Source organism: Neovison vison, chromosome 2 (assembly GCF_020171115.1).
Source record: "Neovison vison isolate M4711 chromosome 2, ASM_NN_V1, whole genome shotgun sequence".
Taxonomy (NCBI): Eukaryota; Metazoa; Chordata; class Mammalia; order Carnivora; family Mustelidae; genus Neogale; species Neogale vison.
Genome location: NC_058092.1, coordinates 165308171 through 165332929, shown reverse-complemented (window position 1 = coordinate 165332929; position 24759 = coordinate 165308171). Strand labels below are relative to the sequence as shown.

Genomic DNA, 24759 nt, shown 5'->3' with positions numbered 1-24759 from the left:
GAAGAGTATGGCTTCATGTTGACCAAAGGTCTTAAGTGTTCTTGTAAAAGCTTATGATGTTGTCACAAGGCAACACGGCTCTCTGATTACAGATGGGAGTTAATGGTCTCTGTGTTGCGTCCATCCATTTAAACTTAGGAAGACTCTTCTTGACTCCAAGTCACCAGTCCCAACAGAGCCTCTGTTTCTCCTGCCTTCAGAAGTCCTCATTAGAGTGGACCACGGACCTTCGCTTTGGGAGGGTGGGGACTAAGAGCCCCTAGCCCTTAGCACAGTGCCTGGCACGCAGAGGCAGTCCATACACATTTATAAGTAATTGCTCAAGAAATTGGGAATGGAAACATACAAACCAAATACGTGTGAGTTCAGTTATTCTGCAAGAAACGTCCATAAAATATTTTTCCCAGTAATACTCTCCACAGGATATTTTTTAAAGTTTGCTTTTGATGTTCTATATTTTGCTGCTTTTCCAGTTTCCCTCCATCTCTGGCATTGATTTTCCTATGAGTTAATTTGCTTGGCAAGTGGGAGGGCACGTGCTAAGTTGGATGTAAATCGTTCCCCTTGAGGAGAGCTTGATAGGGAAACCAGAGGCTGAAAGGGATCTGCTGTTTGTTTTTACTTTGTGTGCAAGTGTTCTCCTTACAAGATGGGTTCGGTAATTTCACTCTCTGAAGAAAATACTTTTTGTTTTGAGAATTGGCAAATATTATGTGAAATGAGATCAGTGTCTTTTATGATTTTTCCCTATTGATTTAAGTAACAACAAAAGACATTTAGTTTTATGTGTACGTGTATACACACGTAGAAACACACATGTAGTTTTTCTTTTTTTTTTTAATTTTATTTATTGGGGTGCCTGGGTGGCTCAGTGGGTTAAGCTTCTGCCTTCGGCCTGGGTCATGATCTCAGGGTTCTGGGATTGAGCCTCGCATCGGGCTCTCTGCTTGGCAGGGAGATAAAATAAAATAAAATCTTTAAGATTGTATTTATTTATTTGACAGAGAGAGAGATCACAAGTAAGCAGAGAGGCAGGCAGAGAGAGAGGGGGAAACAGGCTCCCCGCCGACCAGAGAGCCCAATGCAGGGCTTGATCCCAGGACCCTGAGATCATGACCCGGGCCGAAGGCAGAGGCTTAACCCATTGTGCCACACAAGTGCCCCACGTGTAGTTTTTCCTTCCTGGGGGATCACCCTAAGATTTTGATACGATGATCATGTGACATCCTGTGGCATCACCGTAATAATGAGCTGGATATTTGTAATTAGTATTGGCGGTTTAGTAAATCGTCTTAACAGGTTGACCTGGACAGCAGTGGCTCCCTAATTGAGTCACAAATGACTACGTCTGTTGTACAACAGGCAGCATAGCACGCATCTTGGTTATTTCTGGTTATTTTAAGACAATGATTGCTATTTTACCTGCAAGCCCTGCTTCTGCTTCTGGAATCGGCATTTTGAAACAAAAGCCTGAACAGAAAACCCAACCATTTTTGAGGATTACGGCCCTTTTTTCCCTTTCCTTACCAACCCCCACCCCCACTACCGTCCCCTTTCCTTCTTCTCCCCCTTCTTTTTTTATTCTACTTATGAAGTACTACCTCTGTTGAGGGGCCTGAGTGGCTCATTTGGGTGAGCGACTGACTCTTGATTTTGGCTCCGGTCATGATCTTGTGGATCATGAGATCAAGTCCTGGGTTGGGCTCCTTGATGAGTGGGGGGGTCCACCTGAAGGTTCTCTTTTTCCCTCTCCCTCTCCCCCCTACGCTGGCATGCACACTCTCTCTTTCAAATCAATAAATATTTTTTTTTAAAGTGCTACCTTTCTTGATTACATTTTTTGCAAGTTTAAGAGCAAATAATTCCACACTTATTTGCATCCTCAAGCAGACCACTTCATGGCGTCAACTGCATGGCTCTCTGCTTAACTGGAAGGATCACGACTCCCTTAAGCCAACCCAAGATGACTGGATTCGAGATCCCAGGCTCATCCGAATTATTTACAGGACTTCATAGCATGCTCCTGGTTTTTTGTTTTGTTTTGTTTTTGTTTTTTTGTTTTACAAAGAGTTGATGGAAAAAACAGCTCTGTGAAGAACATTTCTGCATCTCTTGTAAAACAGCTGCTGGAGACAACACACGCTATACTCGTGTTGGTACTCGAGAGTCCCTAAACATACAGTCTTGGCAGGTGTACATTCCATGTGATGAAGAAGTTTGTTCCTGTGTTTGTTTCCTTTGGGGATGAACTAAACTGATTCCTTTGATGAGTTAGCGATAGCCATGTAATCATAGTCCTTGGCCATCCACATTTCTAGAATTGCGGATTGGGTTAATCTCCTTGGGTTGCTGTCTATTGGCTATTTGACTCTCATTAACACTCCTCCAGATGGTGAACATGGAAAGAGGCTAAAACTGTGACCAAACCATTTTCAGGGTAACATATATCTTACTTATTAAGGCCACGCATCCTCCTATCTGCACTGGTATCAGAGGGCTGCTTCGCCAAAGGGAGGCCTTCTTATCTATGCCCTTTGCTTTGGAAAATACAATATCCACGTGCAAGAGTGGTAGTCTTAGTCGTAATAACAGGTGCCAGAGATACTGTCTTATAACTTGCTAAGTGCTGTATGGAGCTCTTTCCATGTTCAAGCCATTTCATCCCCAAATCTTTGGGGTTGGTATTGTTTTCCTCATCATATTGACCAGCAAACAGATAGTTCAAGTACCTTGTCCAAAATCACACAGCTAGTAAAAGATAGAACTGAGTTGAATCTAAGAAGTTACTGTTGCCCAGGCTAATTCCAAATATAAGATCTTAAGAGGTCTCTCTGAGATCATGTTGGGAGATATGAAATAATATCTATCTATTGTCTATCTATCTATCTCTCTATCTCTCCCCTTGGCTTCTGGCACAGAACTCTTAAAATCTTTGTAATTTCCCAAGTGATAAGAGCACTGAAAACGTCTTCTCCTCTAATCTTTGCTCTTTGATCCTAGTTCCTAACACAGAGCTCTTAAATCCCTTGGAATTTCTTGTGGGACAGCAGGATGATTTGTTCTAATGAGGCAACACTTGGCGGTTCCAGGCTGGCTTCAAACTTCTTCCATTTCTAAAAAAAAATCAGTATTTTTCTCTTGATGGTTTCCCGACCAGCCTTCGACTCCCCTTCCCTGGCCTGCAATTCCCTTCCAGGTCTGAGGCACACATGGTGATACCACATCAGGGTTTCCCAAGGGGGCACAATTTCTGTTAGATATTAGTAGGTATGGTGCTCAGATAAAATAACCCCTGACAAATACCTTTGGGAAATTCTAGATTAAATGAAATGAGAAGGTGGCTTTTTTTTTTTTTTAATAGAAATGTCTTTTAATAGGGCAATTATGACTGGAAACTCTTTAAATTCCAGGTAAAGCTGGGAGCATTTTGCAAACTAATGTGAAGACAGAACCCCTTCTCAAAGAGCTTATCAAGGAACTGGCGTTCCATTGAGCGCTTTCTGGGAAACAGAAACCAAAGGACAGTGGTTCCTGCCCCTCACTATTGGTACCTGAACCCGGGCCTAACATGTCTTGGAATTTAGCCCTCCTGCCTAAGGAGACCTGGCTTCTGTCAGTGGCTTTCTGTGTGTACTGCCTATCCCTGACATCTGACAAATGACTACTCCTTGACCTTTGTCCTGTCTGGGCCACGAATCCTTCATCCTCTGGCTCTCTTCAAGACCTAACAAGAGACCGTGTTTTGTGGACTCAACCCTGCCACTTTTTATCTTGTTGCCACCTTACCTCCACAGCACAAAGACTCTCCCCGTCATGAGGGGAGCACGTGTGCGTACAGTGTTCTTTCTAGATTCGATCGCACGCTCCAGTGGCAGGGTGGGTGCGGGGTAGTGTTAGTAACACAAAGACACAACTCTTACTGGTCTATCTAAATATAGCGCCAATAAAACACAGCAGTTATGCTATGTGGACATTTATATCGTGTCAAGTCCACTAGATACCCTTAGCACCCTGGCCCCAGATAGGGAGGGAAAAAAAAAAAAAAAACTAGTTGAAAGGCAAGGCAGTTAGATTTTATGTTAGGGGATGCCATTACTGGAGGCCTCCCACAATTTAAAACTCGCATAATCCAAGATTAATTTTCCATAAAACTGGCGAAGAAAGGCAGACATTTCTTGGCCGTCTGAAGAGGCCCGGCTGGAGCGAAAGCGTGGTTTCCGATCCCCCCAGCCTTCCCGCTGAAGCAGGAAGAGGTCTAAAGAGGTCTAAAGACCTCTGTGGTTGTTAATACCAAAAAAAAAATTTTTTTAATTTCTCTTATTTCAGATGCTGCCCATCATGGGAGGATTTATGAATATGCTCGTGTGTGCTCTCTGAAATCTGCGCCGCTCTTTAACGCACAGTGACCGGGGTGTCCTCAGGGGGCATCACTCACTGTCCCCCTCCCTCCGCACGGAGATTTAATCTGTTAGGACATATGACTGCTGTTGCTTTCCATGCGCCTCTCACGGTAGAAAATATCATTCTGTCCTACAAATGGAAGCCAACTATTTCATCTGGCCTCACCCAAAGGAACCGGAATCTATGGGATGTTGGAACGATGGCTATCCTGAATTTAGTGAAAGGTATTTTACTCTCCAAAATGTCACCTAGATTTAGGGGATTTTCAAAGATAACTTTGAATCTACACGATTCGTCTCTTTATGTGTCGATGTTAGAACTTTACCTCCCGTCCACCATGTGACTACTTGAAAATGATGGGCGCTATGTACCACCGACCTAGCATCCGCTACTCCCTTCTCTCCTCCACACAGAACCCTACTTTATTCAGGTATCTACCCCTCACATGACCTAAGGAAGATGATCCTAACAGCAGTTCCAGGAATGAATCTTGATCCGTCTGGTTCATCGTGGCAGTCCCAGCCCCTCCGGCCAGTGAATGATGATGGGTTTCAGACTGGTCAGGTAACCTAATTCTGACCTATGACATACAAGGTAAAGTCAGTGGAGGGGGCTTGGGAAAGAATTCCTTGATTCTTAGAAAGAGACGGAAAGAGAATGGTCCCTCTTCTCCCTGAGCACATTGGTGGGTTTGGACGCGATTCCAGGTCTTGAACCGATCCTTCCTGCTGTCTCCCATCCGACGTCTTCCTCTTAGATCATGTTTCGGTAAGCTTGGACTGGCCTAACAGAATGCCATAGACCGCATGGTTTCAACAATAGAAATGTATCTCTCTTCCCTCCAAGAGTCTGGGAAATTCAAGATGAAGGTGCCAGGCAGTTGGGTTTCTGGTAAAGCCTCCCTTCCTGGTTGCACAGAGCCTGCTCTCCCCCACCTTCTCACCGTCCTCATACCACCTACCCTTGGTATGGCGCAAGGAGACAGAACTCTCATCCTCATTCTGTAAGGCCACCAATCACCCCGGATCAGGATCCCACCCTTATGACCTCATTTAACCTTCATTACATCCTCAAAGCCCTATCTCCCAAATGTAATCACACTGGAGATGAGGGCTTCAACACATGAATTTTGGAGGGATACAATTCAGTCCACAGCACATAATGTAACAAATGACCTCATGTTGTCTAAATGAGTTTAAATTGTTTTTTTTTTTTTTTGCGTATTACTGAATACTCCCCAACAAATATTTCATATCTTACGAAGCCGTACACGAAGGATAACGTTGAATTCATGACATATAACACGAGCAGGTCAAGGGCTATTTTTTTCTCTGAACAAAGCGGTTTTAGAGTTAAAAATGGTTAATCTGTTGCTGTTACAGGACATTTCGTGAACTGCTGATTGTACATATATGTGAGATCATGTTAACATAAACAGTCTAGCCCTGGGGGAGTTTTAAGTTATAAAAGAAATATTTTTCTAAGATCATGTGCTCTGATACAAAAACCATACCCCAGCCCAGTTCTATCACTCTAAAGTTCTGGCAGGCCAGGAGACGTTAGTTGGTGATTTTATCAAGCAAGACTTCTAACTAACAGCTCGGTGAAACCATCACTGCACCGTATAACACAACGAACTGAAATGACGAGCCCCTGCAAGGATGTCATTGTTTCCAATCATTACAGCGTATTCTTGAAAAGGCAGTTATCTTAGGGCTCGCTCTCATCCTGTGAAGGAGGAAACACTTTCTCCTTTATTCCTGAGATGAGCATTATGTTTATTCTTGCAATTTGAATCTAATTTTAATAATGACCTTCAGCGAGAAGGGCGAAGTGTAGATTTTAGCCCATTCTAGGGAAGAGTTTATGAAACGTTTTAGCTGTTATTTTCATCCTATTGTACACACAGAAATTTTATGCAGTCTTCCGGAGGAAAATTAAATAAATAACATTATAGTGAAGTGAAGGATTTTCATAACATAGTAAAATTCACTTTTTATTTCTAGCCTGGGAAGTGGAAAGAGCAGCACTTAGCAAATTAAAAACAAAACAAAAAAACAAGGCCAAACAAACAGAAAACAAACTCCACCAAGCCACAAAGGAGGAGAGATACTTCTGCATATAAATGGACCCACATTAAAGCAACAGAACTAGGGCCACTTTAAAATCTTAAAACTTCTGACACTATGTTCACGGACTCGGTAATACAAACCATGTGGTGAATGATTTTTCTGAAAAACTTTGCTGGTTTCACTGTGTATTTTATTATTGGCCAAATGTGACATTAAATTTTATCCCCTGTGGCTTGGAGTTAAATGCTTGCTCTGTTCAGAATGGCAACACTCAATTAAACAGCATTTTTCATGATCTACACCCACCATTGTTACTGTATTTAAGGGAAATAATGGGGGTACTGACCTATATTGCGTTTCTTATTATCAATGGAGATGAAGCGTACGCAAGGATTACTGGTGATGTACTGCCCAGCCCAAGGGACATCAATCTTCGTGCCCGCTTCATAAAAGAGGCCCAGAGCGTAGCGAGAGGAGTAGCTCACAGACTCCAGTTGCCGCCTTCGGCATTCACTAATTACTGTGGAAGAAACAGTACAGGGCATTAAACTTGAAAATATCATCTTTCCTTTGAGTGCATCGAATATAAAACTCCTCTAAACCAGTTCCAACAGGGCCCCTTAACTCTGTCTCACTCGCGATGGGTTTTTAAAGGTAGCGCCAAACAGCATCAGCTCTAATTTCTTTTGGCAATGATTACTGACCTTGGCACAATTGTTTTTAACCAAGCTGAAGGTCCAAACTCTTTAGAATGGCATTCGAGGCTCTCCAACTCTGGCACTAAGTTGCTTTTCCAGCTTTGGATCCCACTTAGTACCCTGGGACTGTCTGGCGTCATTATAAGGCCCAGATACTGGGCACTTACTAGGTGTCCGAGTCCTTGCCACACACTTGATAAAAGCATTTCACCATCCATCATGACCTCTTAAATTCTTCCATGTCATAGAGGGATTTGTCAGTCATCTTTCTTGCAGTGGATTATAACAATTCCTTAAGCACGGTGACCACACCTTAGGCATCTCTGTCATAAGCCTCTACCTTACTCTGTTACACGCATCCTCAAAAATAAAAGGATAAGGGAATGAACAGAAAGGCAAACACAGACACGCAAAGTTAGTTAAAAAGCAGGAGATAAATCATCAATCCCCAAATGGAAAAAGACCAGGAAAGGAATTAGGCAGGTCTGGGTTCCAATTCTGATTCCACTATGTGACACTGGTCAAATTACTTGTTCTAGGGGCACCTGGGTTGTTCAGTGGGTTAAAGCCTCTGCCTTCGGCTCAGGCCATGATCCCAGGGTCCTGGGATCGAGCCCCGCTTCAGGCTCTCTGTTCAGCAGGGAGCCTGCTTCCTCCTCTCTCTCTCTCTGCCTGCCTTTCTGCCTACATGTGATCTGTCTGTCAAATAAATAAATAAAATCTTTAAAAAAAGTACTTGTTCTAGAGTAGTCTATAGTCTTCTTGTCTGTAGGCAGCAGTAACAGTATGTCTTGAGGATCCCATCAAATAATGGGTAGCACAGTGGTTGGCATAGGACACATGTTCACCAAATAGCCACTTTTTCTATTATAGAGAAGAAAATATTTGTTCCAACCGGGATGGGGAAGGAGGTGATTTCCCTCACTTCTAAGTCTCCATCTGTCTTCCTACTTGTCATGGAATTGCTTGTTCATATATGCACAGCATTAAGAATCTGGGTTTCGCAGAAGGCCACAATTCTATTCTGAAGACTTAGACAGGCTGATTCAGTATATGAAACATATACAAACATATACATATATTTGTATATGAAACATATACAAATTTTTTGTGTAAATATAGAAAACTGTCCTAATCTATAACAGGAGGGATCAGCAGACCTAAGGGATGGGCAGTATTTTAGCTAAACCTTAGGGAAGTGGCTTGAGGAGGTAGGGAGAAGGTAAGAAGGTTATTCAATGAATTATTTAAGCATGCTGATAATCCTATACATTACTATAGCATATCCTTGGTTACAGAATATTTTTGGAACTAAGACCTCACAGGATCTTCACAAAAGCCTTGCAAATTAGATGTATTTACCAACCTTATTTTCCATCCCTAGGAAGCTGATATTCAGAGAGGTTAATGAACTGACCCTGAGTCACACAGCTTCCAAGTGGTGAGGCCAATGAAACCAGAACTCCCGCACTGGAGTCACATATATATCCTCCTGAGCTGTAATCTCAGCCCCCAAGATGTGTTCTACGAACTAATGAATCGTTGAACACTACCCAAAAACTTACGATGTCCTATGTGTTGGTTAACAAAACATCATTAAAAAAATAAATAAATAATTTTTTTAAAAAATGGACTTTGGCATTTCTTTGTCCTCTGACATGAACGATTATTTTGTACTCACTTAGAAGTAACGGCATCATCGTGCCCTCTAACCATCATTGTTTGCCTTATTAAAAGCCTGAACTACTTGATGAGCAAATGATCTGACACTGGCCTTGTTATACTCAGCGTCTCTTGGGGTTCATTTTATTATTTAATTTGCTGCTACAGTTACGGCTTGATGTTATGCTCACTGCTTTCCGAGAGGGAGGAGGGGAAGGGTGAGATTCTTTATGGCAGTTGAGTACACATTGTGTACTTGCGGGCTTATGGCTCTTTCTCTTTTTTTCAATTAAAAACCAAAGCAACAAAACCATGTCCTCAGCTGCCTGGTCACTGAAAGGGCCTAAATCTCTATCTCTCTCTCTCTCTCTCTCTCTCTTGCTCTTGCTCTTCTCTCTAACCCCAACTGAAGGGCCAACCAGGTTGACAACCAAGATGGGCACATTTCACCAGATTTTAGACAAGCTTGCCAAGTGGCATACCCCACTGGGGGGCCCTGTGAAGAGGTAACTGGTCAGTCTCTAGCCAAACCCAGAAATTGACCGTAAGCACCCTCGCCTGCTCCGGGAGCCCCACGGTTCACTCCCAGGACAGGGGGGTAGGACTTCTGACAGAAAAAACCTCTGTTTCTGGACATGCGTGCTTATGAAATAGTTCATTGTCAGGGCCTGGAAAGTTTTACAATTGTTGTGGAGCCTAACAAAATGGTGTCATTTTGTTTGAAAAATATTCTTCTGCAGAATGCTGAGGGGAGCATCCCTAGGTCCCAAACACATGTTTTTGGCAGGAACAATGATAGGCTTTCTACTGTTATGTATTCAAAAGGGCCATATATCCCCCAAACAAGGCTTAGATAAAAATGTCAAATTTCAGTATGATCAGTCTTTACCTGGATTCACCATCATTGAATTCTGAACAAGCAGCATTATCTAATTTTATTGCATGGATGTGTGATGTGTGGATACATGGGGAGACAGAGGACAGGGAGAGAGAGAGAAAGGCCTGAGCTGTACTCTTGAATAACATCAAGTCTTTTCATTTTCTTGTTTCTTTTCTTTTTTATTTTTTTTAAGATTTTATTTATTTATTTGACAGACAAAGATCACAAGGAGGCAGAGAAGCAGGCAGAGAGAGATGAGGAAGCAGGTTCCCTGCTGAGCAGAAAGCCCGATGCGGGGCTCGATCCCAAGACTCCGGGATCATGACCTGAGCTGAAGGCAGAGGCTTTAACCCACTGAGCCACCCAGGCGCCCCCATTTTCTTGTTTCTTAGCCTATAAAAGAAAGCTAAACATACATATTCTGCCTATTTCATATATATATATATATATTTTTTTTTTTAAAGATTTTATTTATTGATTTGAGAAAGAGAGAGAGAATGAGAATGAGCTGGGGGTGGGGAGGGAAGAAGCAGAGGGAGAAGCAGACTCCCCATTGAGCAGGGATCCCGACACTGGATTTGATCCCAGGACCCTGACATCATGACCTGAGCTGAAGGCAGATGCTTAACCAACTGAGCTACCCAGGCGCCCCTATTTCCTCTATTTTTTCGGTATTCATTCATCGCCTACTTTATGCCAGGCACTGTTCTAGGTATCAGGGACATGAAGCAGAAGTTGAAGTCTGTGCTCTCATATAGCTCACATGCTAGTGGGGAAGAGGCCAGTTATAATCTGAGAAGCAAGTCAGTGGCATGTCAGCTGGTGAGAAGAACTATAAAGAAAAATGAAGCAGGATAAATGGATAAACATGACAGGTCTGGGTGGTCAGGCTGTCAGGGATCTATGTCTCCTTGGAGGATTTTATTCTGATTGACACAGGTAGTTACTGCTGGGTATGAGCCAAAGATAGATAAGGACCCAGCCTCTGTTTCAGAGACTATCATTCTGACTACAGATAAAGACACCAAGAGAGGAAGTGGGGACAGCTATTGGAGTCACATTAGAATGGAGATAACAGAGAGGTGGGTCAGAAGTGGTTCCATCTTGGATGGCATATACGTGTGTGTGTGTGTGTGTGTGTCTATCTGGGTGTGTATAAGTGCATTTATCTTACCTATTTTATACATGTGTATATGTATATACGTATATGCCACATATACACATACACATTTATCAATACATATCATGCAATTTTTAATTTTCATGCAGAAAAGTACGCCTTGATGAATGTTCCTACAAACAGACCAGTATAACCCACAGCTAGATGAAGAAACAGAATATTACGAGACCCCCAGAAGGGAGTCCCTCAATACTAAGTTTGTGATATTTACAGATACTGTCGGATGTAGCTGTAGTTCATTCCCCACTGCCGGGATAGTTCTGCTGCCCTTTCTTGACCCCCTCTGCTGTGGATGGCCTTGGGGACTGCTTGCACTATTTGGCAACGACAAGCGTCACGTGAGGAACATAGCATGTGTTTCTCTTGGGTCTGTACCTAGTGCTGGGACTCCTAAACATGGGGTTCCTTTCCACTCAGCTTTCCCAGATCCTGCCAGATGTTTTCTGAAGCGATTGTGCCCATCTGCACTACCCGCCCTCACCACCCCCCTGCCCCCACCGTGGACAGAAGTTCAGTGGCTCCCCGCATTCCTCCCTAGTTGCTACTACCTATCTGCCTTCTTAATTTGGGGGTGTAATGACATCACACTGTGCAGGCATTTATTTGCATTGCTAATGACTCATGTTTGGAAAACCTGCCTTGTTTATTTGGATATCCTTTGCAATCACCTGTTCAAATCTTTGCTCATTGTTCTTGGGTTGGCTGCCGTTTTCTTATTGCTATATAGGAGTTCTTTACATATTCTGGACAGGAGTCTTGTATGTGAGTTGTAGGCTTTCTTCTCCCTGGCCTGAATTTTTACTGTCTTAATCGTGTGATTTGATGAACAGAGTTTTAATTTAATTTAATTTTTAAAAATATTTTATTTATTTATTTATTTGTCAGAGAGAAAGAGTGCACAAGCAGGCAGAGGCGGAGAGAAAAGCAGGCTCCCCACCGAGGAGCCCGATGCGGGACTCGATCCCAGGACCCCGGGACCACGACCCAAGCCGGAGGCAGTGGCCCAACTGACTGAGCCACCCAGGTGTCCCCAGAGTTTTAATTTTAATACAATTTACCATTTTCCCCATCTGTAGTGAGCACACTTGTGTCCTACTGAAGAACTCATGACCTACTCCAAAGCCTTGAAGGTATTTTATTTATTACTCTTTCTGAAAGCTTTATGGGTTTACCATGCTTAGGGTTTTAGACATATTTGGAAGATAAAGCAGCCATGATCCCTGTGGGCTGGCAAAGGTGGTGTGAGGGAAAGAGATCAAATGAGGAATAGAAGGGACCCTACTTCTCACCTCCTCTAGTTAAACAAACAACAGCTTTCTTATGCTCTAATTTTTGAAGTTACGATGTATAAATAAATCACTAAAGGGGCGCCTGTGTGGCTCAGTCAGTTAAGTGTCTGACTTTTAGTTTCAGCTTAGATATACCAGAGTCTTAAAATGGAGCCTCGCATTGGGTTCTGCATTCAACAGAGTCTATTTGTCCTTCTCCCTCTGCTCCTTTCCTTGTTCTCTCTCATTCATAAATAAAATTTTTTTAAAAGATTGTATTTATTTATTTGACAGAGAGAGAGAGAGAGACAACGAGGGAGGGAACACAAGCAGGGGGAGTGAGAGAGGGAGAAGCAGTCTCCCCACAGAGCAGGGAGCCGGAAGCGGGGCTCGAACCCAGGACCCTGGGATCATGACCAGAGCCAAAGGCAGATGCTTAACCGACGGAACCCCCCAGGCACCCCAAACAAATAATTATTTTTAAAAACTCACTAGATTGTAAGCAAATTCAGGCAAGGGCCATGCCTCAGGAACTTTGTGTGTCCAGGCCCTCCCAACAATGACTGATATATTCAATAAATTATTAAATGAAGGCTCGTCATCCTTATCTTAGAATATTTGGATAGTACAGAAGGCATAAATAGGTGAAAGGGGAAATAATCACCATAATCCTCCCGTCTGGAGAAAAAGCAACTATTATTAACATGTTGGTTATTTTTTTCTTCAATATTTTCCTGGCTTTTTTCTTTAAACATGGTCGTGCTGATAGTATACATATTATTTTGCAATACTGTGTTTTTGCTTACCTTAGGACAAAAAATGTCATCGTAAACATGATTTTTAAAGCCCCCACAAAATGTGATGGAATGGACTTCGCGTAATTGACTTAACACTTCTACTAAGGTTGGACATTTGTTTCCTTTTTTTTTTTTTTGGTCTATTATAATTAAAGCCGTCATGTGTATCTTTGTGCATTGATCTTTATCTGTGTTTTTGATCACTTCCTTAAGACGGAATATTGGAAGTGGAATTACTCTTACACTGATTTTCAGAAAGACTGTACCAGCCCATACTTTGGCTCGCAGAGTATGAAAGACCCATTTCCCCGTGTCCTTGCCCCTGTTAGGTATGATCTATTTTCTTCATAATTCAGCAGGAAAATCAGATCTTATTTTGGTTTTAACATGTATTTCTGACATACTGATGAGACTAAACAGTCTTCATCTATGTATTTTCTCTTTTGCAAATAATTGGTTCATGTTGTTTTGCTAACTGGTCTACTAGATTCTTCATGCTAATAAGTGGATTCTTACTAATGGGTGAGATATTACAGAGGTTCTCCATTTACTGCACATTATAAAAGTTTGCCTCAGTGCTGTTTACTTTCTTAGTATCATATACTATGATCTAATCATATGTATGTAGATAATCTGTCAGTTGTTTTCTCTCGCTCACTCACTCACTTGCATGTTTAAACATGGAGAGACCAGAACCAGGTTCGCACTGGTTATTCCTGCTTCCCCACACCCACCCCTGCCCTTCTCTGCTCTGCTATGGGCCCAGGGTTACTGCTGAATTCCCTTGAGCTCTGGTTTCTGGAAGGCTGTGGCCAACGAGAGGTATAGGCAGGAGGCAGACTACGGGGGGAAGGAGGCTGTGGCCAACGAGAGGTATAGGCAGGAGGCAGACTACGGGGGGAAGGAGACAGGTTGTACCATTGATTGCTTCTCTCCTTCCTGCCCTGCCAGGTGCTGGCAGAGGCTGAGCTCCTCTATGGCTAACGTTCCTTTCAGGCAGCTCTCCTTCTGTGGTTCCATCCCGCATGGGGCATCAGACGCCATATTTTCTTCCAGCTTCGGAGTGGCTCCCTGTTGCCACTGTCCTGAGATGCCACAATATTCTTTGCTGGTGGGCTTACCCTTAAACACCATTCTAAATGCCCTTTCCTTAAACTCCTTCAGCGAAAACATTTTCACCTCATATTTCTTGCTGGGACCATGACTTTAACACTATTAAAGCATGCTTTCTTCTAGTTTCTTCTAGCAAAGCACTCTAAAAGCAAAGAATGCTACATTTTCTTCTTGTGGACAGTAGACATCCACCTCTTAAAGCCAAATCCCTGAGCTCAGGAATATGTTGAGTGAGAAGACATTGTGGTCAAGAAGGTCTGTGTTTTCATAGGCAAACAAAGGACTGCTTTCCACTCTCTTTCTTGTAAACTAATGCTGACTTTTGGGCATGACAACAAATATTTCAATGTTAATAGCAGAACAGACATCTTCTAGCTCTCCCTTGGCGTTCATTATCAATTCATTATCAATATTGTAGTTCATGCTAACATCCTGCTCAATTTGATGGCTGGTGTTCAAAGCCTTAACCCCCTAGAAGTTTGGGGGTTTAAAGCCAATTATGGAGGATTGCTAATTTCCTGATTTGCCACTCGATATAAAGAATTTCAGCTCAGGGACAGTTGAAATCAAGAAATCAGAATTGTATTCTGAGTATTTAAGGGCTACATGGAGGACACTAGCTGCTCCTGGTTTATTTATTATTGCTTTTTTTAAATTTAATTTTTAAAAAAGATTTTATTTATTTATTTGACACAGAGAGAGAGAGAGGCGGCGCAAGTGGGGGTGTGGCAGGGAGAAGGAGAAGCAGACTCTCTGCTGAGCAGGAGCCCAGTGTGGAACTTGATCTCAGGACCCCGAGCTCATCATCTGAGCCAAACACAGTCACTTAACCAACTGAGCCACCCAGGCACCCTTAAGTTTTCATTTCAATTCTAGGTGTACAACACAGTAATTCAGCATTTCCATTTTGCTTTTCTTATCTTTTATGTTGAATTCCAAGAAAGGCAAATTTTATGTGCCAGCTCAACTCCTAACATTAGGCTGGCTAGTCCTGTGGGTACCTGAAGCCAATAGCATTTTTGCCAGATGAGCTGGTTCCTGTTTATTCAAAGTGGCTATAGAAACAGGGCCGAAAGACCTGTTTTCTGTAAATGGTTCTTCTAGCAGCCCAAGACAGAGTTTGAACTTTCACCATTCACAAGTCCTGCCTTTCGATGAAGAGCATCACCGACTCGGCTCTCATTTCACACCACCTGAAATAAACTGAATGTTCCCTTGGACTCTACAGGTGGAGAAGCCATGAAGCCTGGAAGCCCAGTTTCAAAAATAGTTTTGGCAAGCAATAAATCACAGGTTTATTGGTGACAGACTTCAGCAGGTGTATAACAATGCGGGATTTGGGGGAAATATTCCTCTTATCGAGAGAGCACCTCTGGAATCAGAAAAATTGGGATTTGAAGTCTGGTTCTGACATTTATCCATGTGACCTTGGTCAAGTGAGCTAATCCCTCCAAGCTCCTGTCGCCTGGTGAAGGGAGAATAATAATACTGCCTGCTTGAAAGGATTGTTAAGAAAATTAAATTAGGTGATAGTAAGTGCTCAGCAAAGTGCCAGCCACGTAATCATTGTACTGGAAAAAACCCTACACCATCGTTCTAGACTTGAAAAGCCTCAAGAGGTGCCTATGTGTGTATTAGACTTTAGAAAAGTGTTTTTAAAAAGCCTTTAGAGGTAACATCCTAATAGTTCAAGCATCTCAAGATATTACTAAGTTTAAGACAGCTCTCTGGCTAGTAAAATATAGTCCATATGCTTCGCCCATCAGAGTGGAGGGTCACAAACCAAAATTTTTCTGTGAAAAGTAAGTTGTAAAGATGCCAAAAGCATTTCAGACAAAAAAAAATTTTTTTAATAAACATAAATTGGGAAATTCTTTAGCTAGCAAATTCAGGGTGCTGAATGTTTAAAGATTTATCTTTTTTTATTAACATATAATGTATTATTTGCTTCAGGGGTACAGGTCTGTGAATCACCAGCCTTACACATTTCACAGCACTCACCACAGCACATATCCTCCCCAGTGTCCATTGCCCTGACATCCCATCCCTTCCACCCTCCTCTCCTCCAGTAACATTTATCTTTTATTTTTTTAAGATTTTATTTATTTATTTGACAGAGAGAGATCACAAGTAAGCAGAGAGGCAGGCAGAGAGAGAGGAGGAAGCTGCCTCCCTGCTGAGCAGAGAATCTGATGCGGGGCTCCATCCCAGGACCCCGAGATCATGGCCTGAGCTGAAGGCAGAGGCTTAACCCACTGAGCCACCCAGGCGCCCAACATTTATCTTTTGAGAGGCATGAAAGCCCACACTCCGGGTGGTCCTTCCTGTAGTCCACCTGCGTGGGTTAGAGTTTTTAAGTCCTAATCCTATCTCACAATTGTATAAAAGCAAGAGGTGCCAAAGAGATAGGTTTCTTTATATTGTCCTTTTGCCATTTGGCAGAAAAAAATTTTTTTTAAGAATGTTGTTTCTTTTTTTTAAGATTTTACTCATTTATTTGAGAAAGAGAGAGAGCACGAGCCGGGGGAGGCGCAGAGAGAGAAGCAGACTCCCCCTCCCCCGCTGAGTAGGCAGCCTGATGGGGGGCTCGATCCCCAGACTCTCTGGATCATGAGCTGAGCTGAAGACAGACACTTACCCGACTGAGCCACCTGGGCACCCCTGATAGAAATATTTGGACAAAAATTTAGGATTGAGCTGGTTTTACACCCATGTGCTCAGGAGACTGCTGATCATTACACGAACGCAAACTTCAGTGGGCACACTTCATCTAGTTAGGCAGAGCTAATTTTTGGACTCCTCAAAATGCATTCAAAAGCACAAGCATGTTAGGACAATTAGGTTCATATCTAAAAGAGAAGTTTGTCTTCATGTTTCCCCAGCTTTGGGGGACCCTAACAATCAAGGCATTAAGTGGAATCGAAGAGGGAAGAAAAGAACATAAAGATACCAGAAATTTCTAGAGTATAATCATACTTAATTGATCCTGACTTGATATTAGTTTGTTTCCAGTAAGGATAACAACAAACAAAAATGTTTTTAGAAGCAAGTTCTCAGGCGCCCGCGATTAAACAGACAATCCTAGGCAGATTTCCACTCCCTGCGCCCTCCCCATCTCTGAAATCATGGAAAGACGATCTGTCCGGGAAAAGAGACAATGTTTTTTCCCTATTCTCTGCTTCTCCTGCCTTTCTGCAAGCCCATCCCAGTGGCCTTTGAAAGAGACTATTCCGCTGTCTAGACAGGCCTGTAGTTGGCTTTCCATGAAGCCTCTGCCTTTCCCACAAGGGCAATGGCTCTGCTGCTCTCCAAACTCGAAGCCCATCCTTCCCTTTATCTGGATGGAGGGCCTGTGAAACCAAAATAAGAGTCCATTGTTTCTATGGCAACGAGTTCTAACCCTGGGATTAGAAAAATAAACATTTCTCCCCCCTGCACTGGAGCTGTTTTCTGAAAGAATGAGGGGTCATTTCCCTCTGGTGTGGTTTACTAGAGGCCTACTGTGTGCCCACCCCTATGCCAGTAACTGTGAAACGCCTCTTAACAACGTTGTAGAGTCTGGGGACAGGAGGTGGGCTGAGACCGAAGATAATTTTACCCTGATTAGTAATTGTTTCATCCTCGGGAGGCTTCTTTTGGGATTTCAAAACAGAAACGTAGCTGGCTTTCGTGTTGTCTTTGCACAACGTATGCAAAGTCAAAAACCACAGAATAAGGCTGGAAAGCCTACCCTTATCTCCACCTGTTCTCAGATACTACTGTACCGTCATTCTTCTTGTAGGAAAGGCGCTGAGTTTCCGATGAGAGAGAACATGAAAAATATCACAGAATATCAGGCATATTTTTACAGCCACTCTTCCCAGACTATCCATTTAATGGCTTTACACCCGTGCCATCCATGAGCAGTACGGTCATTCTAAAATTCATGATAATAAAAACTGTATTACACGTCACCTCATATTTTTATTAGATACCTATTTTTTATATTTATGGCCAGAGTGACTTACCACCGAGGCAATGACTTGGAGAATTAATACTCCAGCTCAGAACTTGTATCGCTTTTAGAAATCAGAAAGCAATGTTTCAAGGGCCTGGAATCTGGGCTATTGAGGCAAAATGTCAAAATGTCAGAATCTGGTGGTGTAAGCTCTAGGACACTGCGAAATATGTTTGTCTTGTACTTGGCAAATCCACTAGCTTCTTTTCTGTTTACATAATAATGACTCCCCACAATGCTTCGCTAAAGCCAAAGCAAATAAACTGGACGTGGGGGAAAAAATGTGTAAGTGGCACCAGCCTTCATTTAGTGGGAGCTCATGGCATTCTCCTTGCTTTAAAATCAGCACACTCCCGGGGCACCTGGGTGGCTCAATCTGTTAAGCATCTGCCTCAGGCTCAGGTCATGATCCCAGGGTTATAGGATCGAGCCCCACTTCCAGCTCCCTGCTTGTCCGGAAGCCTGCGTCTCCCTCTCACCCTGAGGCTCCCCCTGCTTGTGTTCTCTCTCTGTCAAATAAAATAATAAAATCTTTTTTAAAAAAATCAGTACATTCCCATTACCAACGCAAGCTGCCATCCGATGAAAACATGATTACTTTTGACCTTCATATCCATTTACCTTTTCCTTGCAATACTTTTAAAATTTCTTACACCCATACGCTGCTCTGTACTTTAGTAAAATATTGCCCTTTTTGCTTTGTTATCTCTGTTTTGTTTCCATTTTATGCACGCTGCTAAGCTGAACGTGTTTGCTGCCGGGTTTCTGTTATTTCTCCCTATTTCTCCTCTAACTTGTACGTCACCGCGAATGCTTAACATCAACGATCGGACAAGAGGTCATCCTGAGCCGCATGTTCGCATATCTGAGCCTTGGCAAAACCCTTGATGTGTGGAAATAAGTGTATCTCGATATAATGTGACATACGCATTTCTCCTCACTGAGCTTTCTTTCCCTTTCTGTTCAGTAGTGAAGGGTGTGACCTCACTTATAGGGTGGTCACGAGGATTAGACTGAAAATTTTGTATTGGACCTATTATGAAAATTACGGGTATATGAAATACCCAGCACAGAGTAGGGACTAATTAAAAAAAAAAAATCAACAATGATTACTTCGGTTGCCATCCCAAGGAAAGGGACGAATAAGACAGACTTAACTGGTATAGGAAGGTATAACTCTTAGAGGTTCACAAGTGGGAGCCAGAAAGGAAGAATACAAAGAATTTTTCCTGTCTCATCTCTAGGAGGACATGTTTTTATAGTCTCAAGGTATTTGCTTCCGATCTATGATGTAACTTTATCATACCATACATCTATGATGTAACTTTAAATACCATTTTATCACAAAGTCTACACTAGGGGCACTTGGGTGGCTCAGTCGGTGAAGCATCTGCCTTCAGCTCAGGTCATGATCTCAGGGTCCTGGGATGGAGCCCTGTGTCAGGCTCTCTGCTCAGTGGGGAGCCTGCTTTTCCCTCTCCCTTAGCCCCTATCCACGGCTCATGCTCTCTCTCATCCTCTCTCTCAAATAAATAAAATCTTAAAAAAAAAAAAAAAGGAAAGTTTACTCTACCAAAAATTTTCCTTTCCTTTCCGATATCTGTTTTTACTAGGCCTCTGTTATTAGTCGGAGTTAGTATCTAATTGAACACTAATGCCATTAACCAAAGTACCTCGATACCCTGAAACACAGTAAGTGTCCTCCTTCCTTGTCAAGATCCGTGGTTCTGTCATTTGTAGTAGAATCGAAACATCAATTCCTCCTTGGCTCTCCTGCCCTAATACTCCTACCTCACACACCTGTTCCCCCTAGCTTGCAGGTAAACGTGTCCACCTGCTAGGGTGTGATCGCCACCACAGGATGACAAACGGAATCTTGTCACCGCGGTATTTAAAGAGCAAATTCCAAAGAGCAGAGCTTTCTCCACACCTATGTCTGCTTAGGGACACTGAAATGAAGCTTGTCTCACACATGACAACAAAATTTAGAGTAAAATGACCGGGAGAGATCTGAGATCTTTCTGGACATCTCTGGTTTCCCAATAGGTCTTGGGGATCCCAGGTACATGAGAATTCAACTGTAGATCCTCTTTCCAAGCTCGCACCGCACCCACACTGCCCCTGTTTCCAGCTTTGGCAGCAGACAGGCTGTCTGGCTCAGATGCATCCCAAGGGCTTCCCCTGGCCACCTGCTTTCCTCCGCTGCGAGGCCCAGTCATCTCCTCGCCACGTGCCCACCTTCTCACTAAACTGCCCTGCTGTCCCATCACAGGAAGATCCCTGGTGAGCTCACCCATTGCCTTCTCTCCCTTTTCCCTTTCTTTCTACATAGGAACGAGACACGAGCCCCTACCAGCGTAGCAGGATGGACTAAATCCTTGCCCCCTAATAAACTGAAAGTGGCTTTACTAGTAAGTGATGTAGGAATAAGCAAAGCCACACAGTCGGTATTGAAATCCGAAGGAAGAAAGGACCCTTCTTGTGAGAGGGTCCTGACGTCCCCTTTGGAATCTCACGGAAGAACCCATCAACTTCCTCATCTGGCATTTCCTCAATAACCGGGGTCCACTAGCCCTTAAACAATGGTACTGTTCTCTTTTTTATTTGGGCAAAAGGAAGTATGTCTATTTCACTCACGATAAGTGAGTTTTTGTGGGCAAGACTGAGATCGCAGATGAGATCGCTGGTTCTGTGGGAAGATCCATTCCTAATTTGAAACAACGGATTACCAGCAGAGCGGTCACCTGAGAGCTGCGGGAGTGGGAATTCATTTACGCTCGAGTTTCTCCCTCAGCACCAATGTCACTGTGCTTGTTTGTCCCCTTGCCTCAAGATTCAGGGACGTGGTGCAAAACGAGAAAATCAGAATAGGCAGCCCATAAAAAAATTCATTCCCCTCTATCTCAAAGAATGCATAGTGAGAAATTGAATTGAATGATGCAGCGGATAAAATATTTATTTCTCAGATGCAATATAGATGAGTCAATGTCATTCTGAGAAATTTAACTTTTTAATTTGCTAACTCGGTGTTTGTATTTTATTAGCAATCGCAAAAGAATAATCTATTATTCTCTTGCAAGTGTCAAAAAGATGACGTTGCCGGGAGAGCGGCTCCATCTATTACTCCAGCTGGGCTGGGAAGAGCATGGAGTCTTTACTGTTCCTTGCCAGTTCCTGAATCTCGGCCACTATCCCTGTGGCGGCAGATTCCGAGATGGGGTGGGTTTCTGAGTTTGCATAACAGTGCCTATAGCAATTCAGTGGTGTGAAATGCAGAATCTTCTGCTGCAGACTTGGAGTCAGTTAACCCCACAATTAACATTGGTAAATATCACAGGTAGAGTAAACAAACATAAAATCATACATTTACATTAGTAATATGAAAAGAACCCAGATGGCTTTGGTAAAGAACATAAAACTTTTTCTTTCTTTCTTCCTTCCTTCCTCCCTCCCTCCCTCCCTCCTTCCCTCCCTTCCTTCTTCTTTCTTTCTTTCTTTCTTTTTTTCTTTCTTTCTTTCAGGATTTTATTTATTTATTTGAGAGAGTATGAGCAAGAGAGAGAGCAGGAGCAGGGGGAAGGGCAGAAGGAGTGGGAGAAGCAGCTTCCCCGCTGAGCAGGGAGCCCAAGGCAGGGTTCTGTAGATCCTGGGATCCTGAGATCATGACCTGAGCCTAAGGCAGAGGCTTTACCTACAGACCATCCAGGTGCCCCAAAACTTGTGCTCTTGTTGGAAAAATTTTTCTCTGTTTTAATAGTCTTGGTAAAAATGCTACCCTACAGGCTAATGCGCTTAGCACATAACAAAACAATATTAACACCTTCCACTTTGCCAGAGATACCAACTCATTAATTATAAATCATTCATTAAACTTAATGAATTCTTTTATACCAGAAAATTCTCTTGGAACAAAATAATATCTGTATGGCTCATTAAAATCAGACAAAATTAGCTATCCTTGAGCTTCTTACTTTCTTGAATATAATTCAAAAAATATTCTTTAAAAAGCTCAAATACAACATAAGATGTATTCTCCACATCTCTCTCTCTCATACACTCACACACACACACACACACACACACACAGAGAGAAACCAATTTTTTATTTACTTCTAAACTTATTCATTCAACCCCCAGTAGAAGACAACTAAATAGTAACTACTACAGGGGGAAGAAATGAAATTTTATGTTCGGTACAGTGCCTGCTTTAATGTTCAAGAGCGAGATAAATTAAAGAAAGGGAATTTTTTGGTTTTTGTTTATTTAAATGTGAAAATATATTGCTACTTAAGCAGAATCATTTTTCACAATAAATAATTTTTTCACATTCTAATAAAATGGTCAGTTTCTAATAGCATTTTGAGGAAAAAGAAACTCTTTCCAGGCCAAAGTTTTGCTTTTTTATATTTGTTTTTAAATTTTTAAAAAAGATTTTATTTATTTATCTGAGAGAGAGACACACAGATAGCAAGAGAGCGCATGAGTGGGGACGAGAGGGAGAAGCAGGGAGCACACGTGGGGGCTGGATCCCAGGATCCCAGGATCATGACCTTAGCCAAAGGCAGACTCTTAACTGACTGAGCCACCTGGTTGCCCCTGTTTTGTCTTTTTTGCACTGGGGAAAAACAGTGTGATAAAATGTAGTCCAATGTCTTTGTTTTTCTCATCTTCCTTTTTAACTCCTCTGCTGCTCTTTCTTCCAGAGAATGAATGACTCTGGAAGAACTTTCAGTCTGACCTGGGATAAGTGGTCTCAAGGTATTTGACCTGCACTTTCTTGACAACCAGTGTGGCAGGTGGATTTTTCCCACTTAGCTGCAACAATACCCCTCACCCACCACTCTCTTCTTACATCCTTTCTATCAAGAGGTAAGGGCTCTAACCCCTTCTTTTGAATCTGAGAGGGTTTGGACCTAAGGCAGAATTGACACTATGTGACTTTTGAGCAAAGTCAATAAAAAAATAAAACGATTTATGCTTGGTTCTCCTGGACTGTCAATCTTGGAACCCAGCCGCCATGTTAGGAAGAATCCCGGCCATGAGATTGCATCCCATTGCATGGGATGCATCCCTGAGGGGATGCATAGGTTTCCAGTTGCCTGCTCCAGCTTCCACCAGCATCACCCCACAGACATGTGAGTAAAGATGCCCCAGAGGCTACTATACCCCAGCTCTTGAGTCTTTCCAGCTGAGACTCTAGACATTGTGGAGCAGAGGTAAGTTGTCCCCATTGTAACATGTCCAAATTTTTATTTTATTTTATTTTTTATTTTTAGAGATTTTATTTATTTACTTGAGAGAGAGAACATGAGAGGGAAGAGGGTCAGAAGGAGAAGCAGACTCCCTGCTGACCAGGGAGCCCGATGGAGGGCTCGATCCCAAGACTCCCGGATCATGACCTGAGCTGAAGGCAGTTGTTTAACCAACTGAGCCACCTAGGCACCGCCCCCCCAACTTTTTTTTTAAGATTTTATTTATTTGACAGACAGAGATAACAAGTAGGCATAGAGGCAGCGGCCTGGGCTGGGGGGTGGGAAAACAGGCTCCCCGCTGAGCAGAGAGCCCAATGTGGGGCTCAATCCCAGGACCCTGAGATCATGACCTGAGCCAAAGGCAAACCCTTAACCCACTGAGTCACCCAGGTGCCCCTGTGTCCAAATTTTTAAACTGCAGTTTTCTTGATGTGATATAATGGTTGTTTTGTCACTAAATTTGGGGGTGACTTGTCATACTGCAACAGAAAACAGTAACAACCAGAGAGGTCAATCGTCTTTTCATAAGTTTACCAACCATTTGAATTTCTTCTGCACGTTGCCTATTCATAAACTTTGCCCATTTGGATCTGAGAGAGAGAGAGGTTTCGTTTTGCTCATATATTCTACATATAATCCTACACTTGTCACACATATTGTAAATATAGTCGACCGGTTGCTTGTTAGGTGATGGAGCAGTTTGAACCTCATGTAGTCAAATTCTTCAATTCCTTTCAAATTTTGATATTTTGTGTCTCTTTGAAAGAAAAGCTTTCCCAATTGAAGGTTATAAAATTAAAAAAAAAAAAAAAGAAGCTTCTATTTTCTTCCAGTACCTTTCCATCCCTACATATGATCAATCCTTTCCTTTCTGAAATGTATAACTTCAATTTCTTTTCTTTGCACGCTTGCGTTACTCGCATCTCCTTATAACAACCCATCTCAGACTTGAACATGCCTGCAGATTACCTAAGGATCTTGTCCGAGGGCTGACTCTGAGTCCACCAAGCTGCTGGATGACGCAGACCACATTTTGAATAGGCAGATCTCTCCTACGGTAAGTAGCAGTGAGGATACTAGTCTCCTTGTCTTATTCATGACCTCAGTAAGAATTCTAATTACTCACCCCACTGATAAGGATGAAGAAACAAATTTAAATACATTAAGTCGCCCGACCAAGTAGCACATGGCGGAGCAAGACTTGGCCCCACACGAATAATTTCAAAGCCCTTGTTCTTAATATTTACTCTACACTATCTCTCTGTGTTAAAACAAAGGTTAACATCCATCTACCAGAGCCTGTTTTACAATGTAGATCATGTGTTCACCTATTTTAGAAAAATCTTCATCAAACATTTTACATATTAGTTATATATTCATTTTAATATTTTATATATATATATATATATATATATATGAGCTTTATTAATATTTAGTTA

At 42.5% G+C, this 24759-nt stretch overlaps 1 protein-coding gene across 2 annotated transcripts in view; it reads right to left on the bottom strand.

The window, feature by feature from the left end:
* Positions 1 to 24759, bottom strand: part of RNLS (renalase, FAD dependent amine oxidase) — a 279276-nt gene that overhangs the window by 78121 nt on the left and 176396 nt on the right. For both annotated transcript variants that reach the window (XM_044239494.1, XM_044239493.1), the window contains exon 5: positions 6820 to 6993. In XM_044239494.1, coding sequence (XP_044095429.1) covers positions 6820 to 6993 — 174 coding nt within the window. The remainder of the gene's footprint in view (positions 1 to 6819; positions 6994 to 24759) is intronic.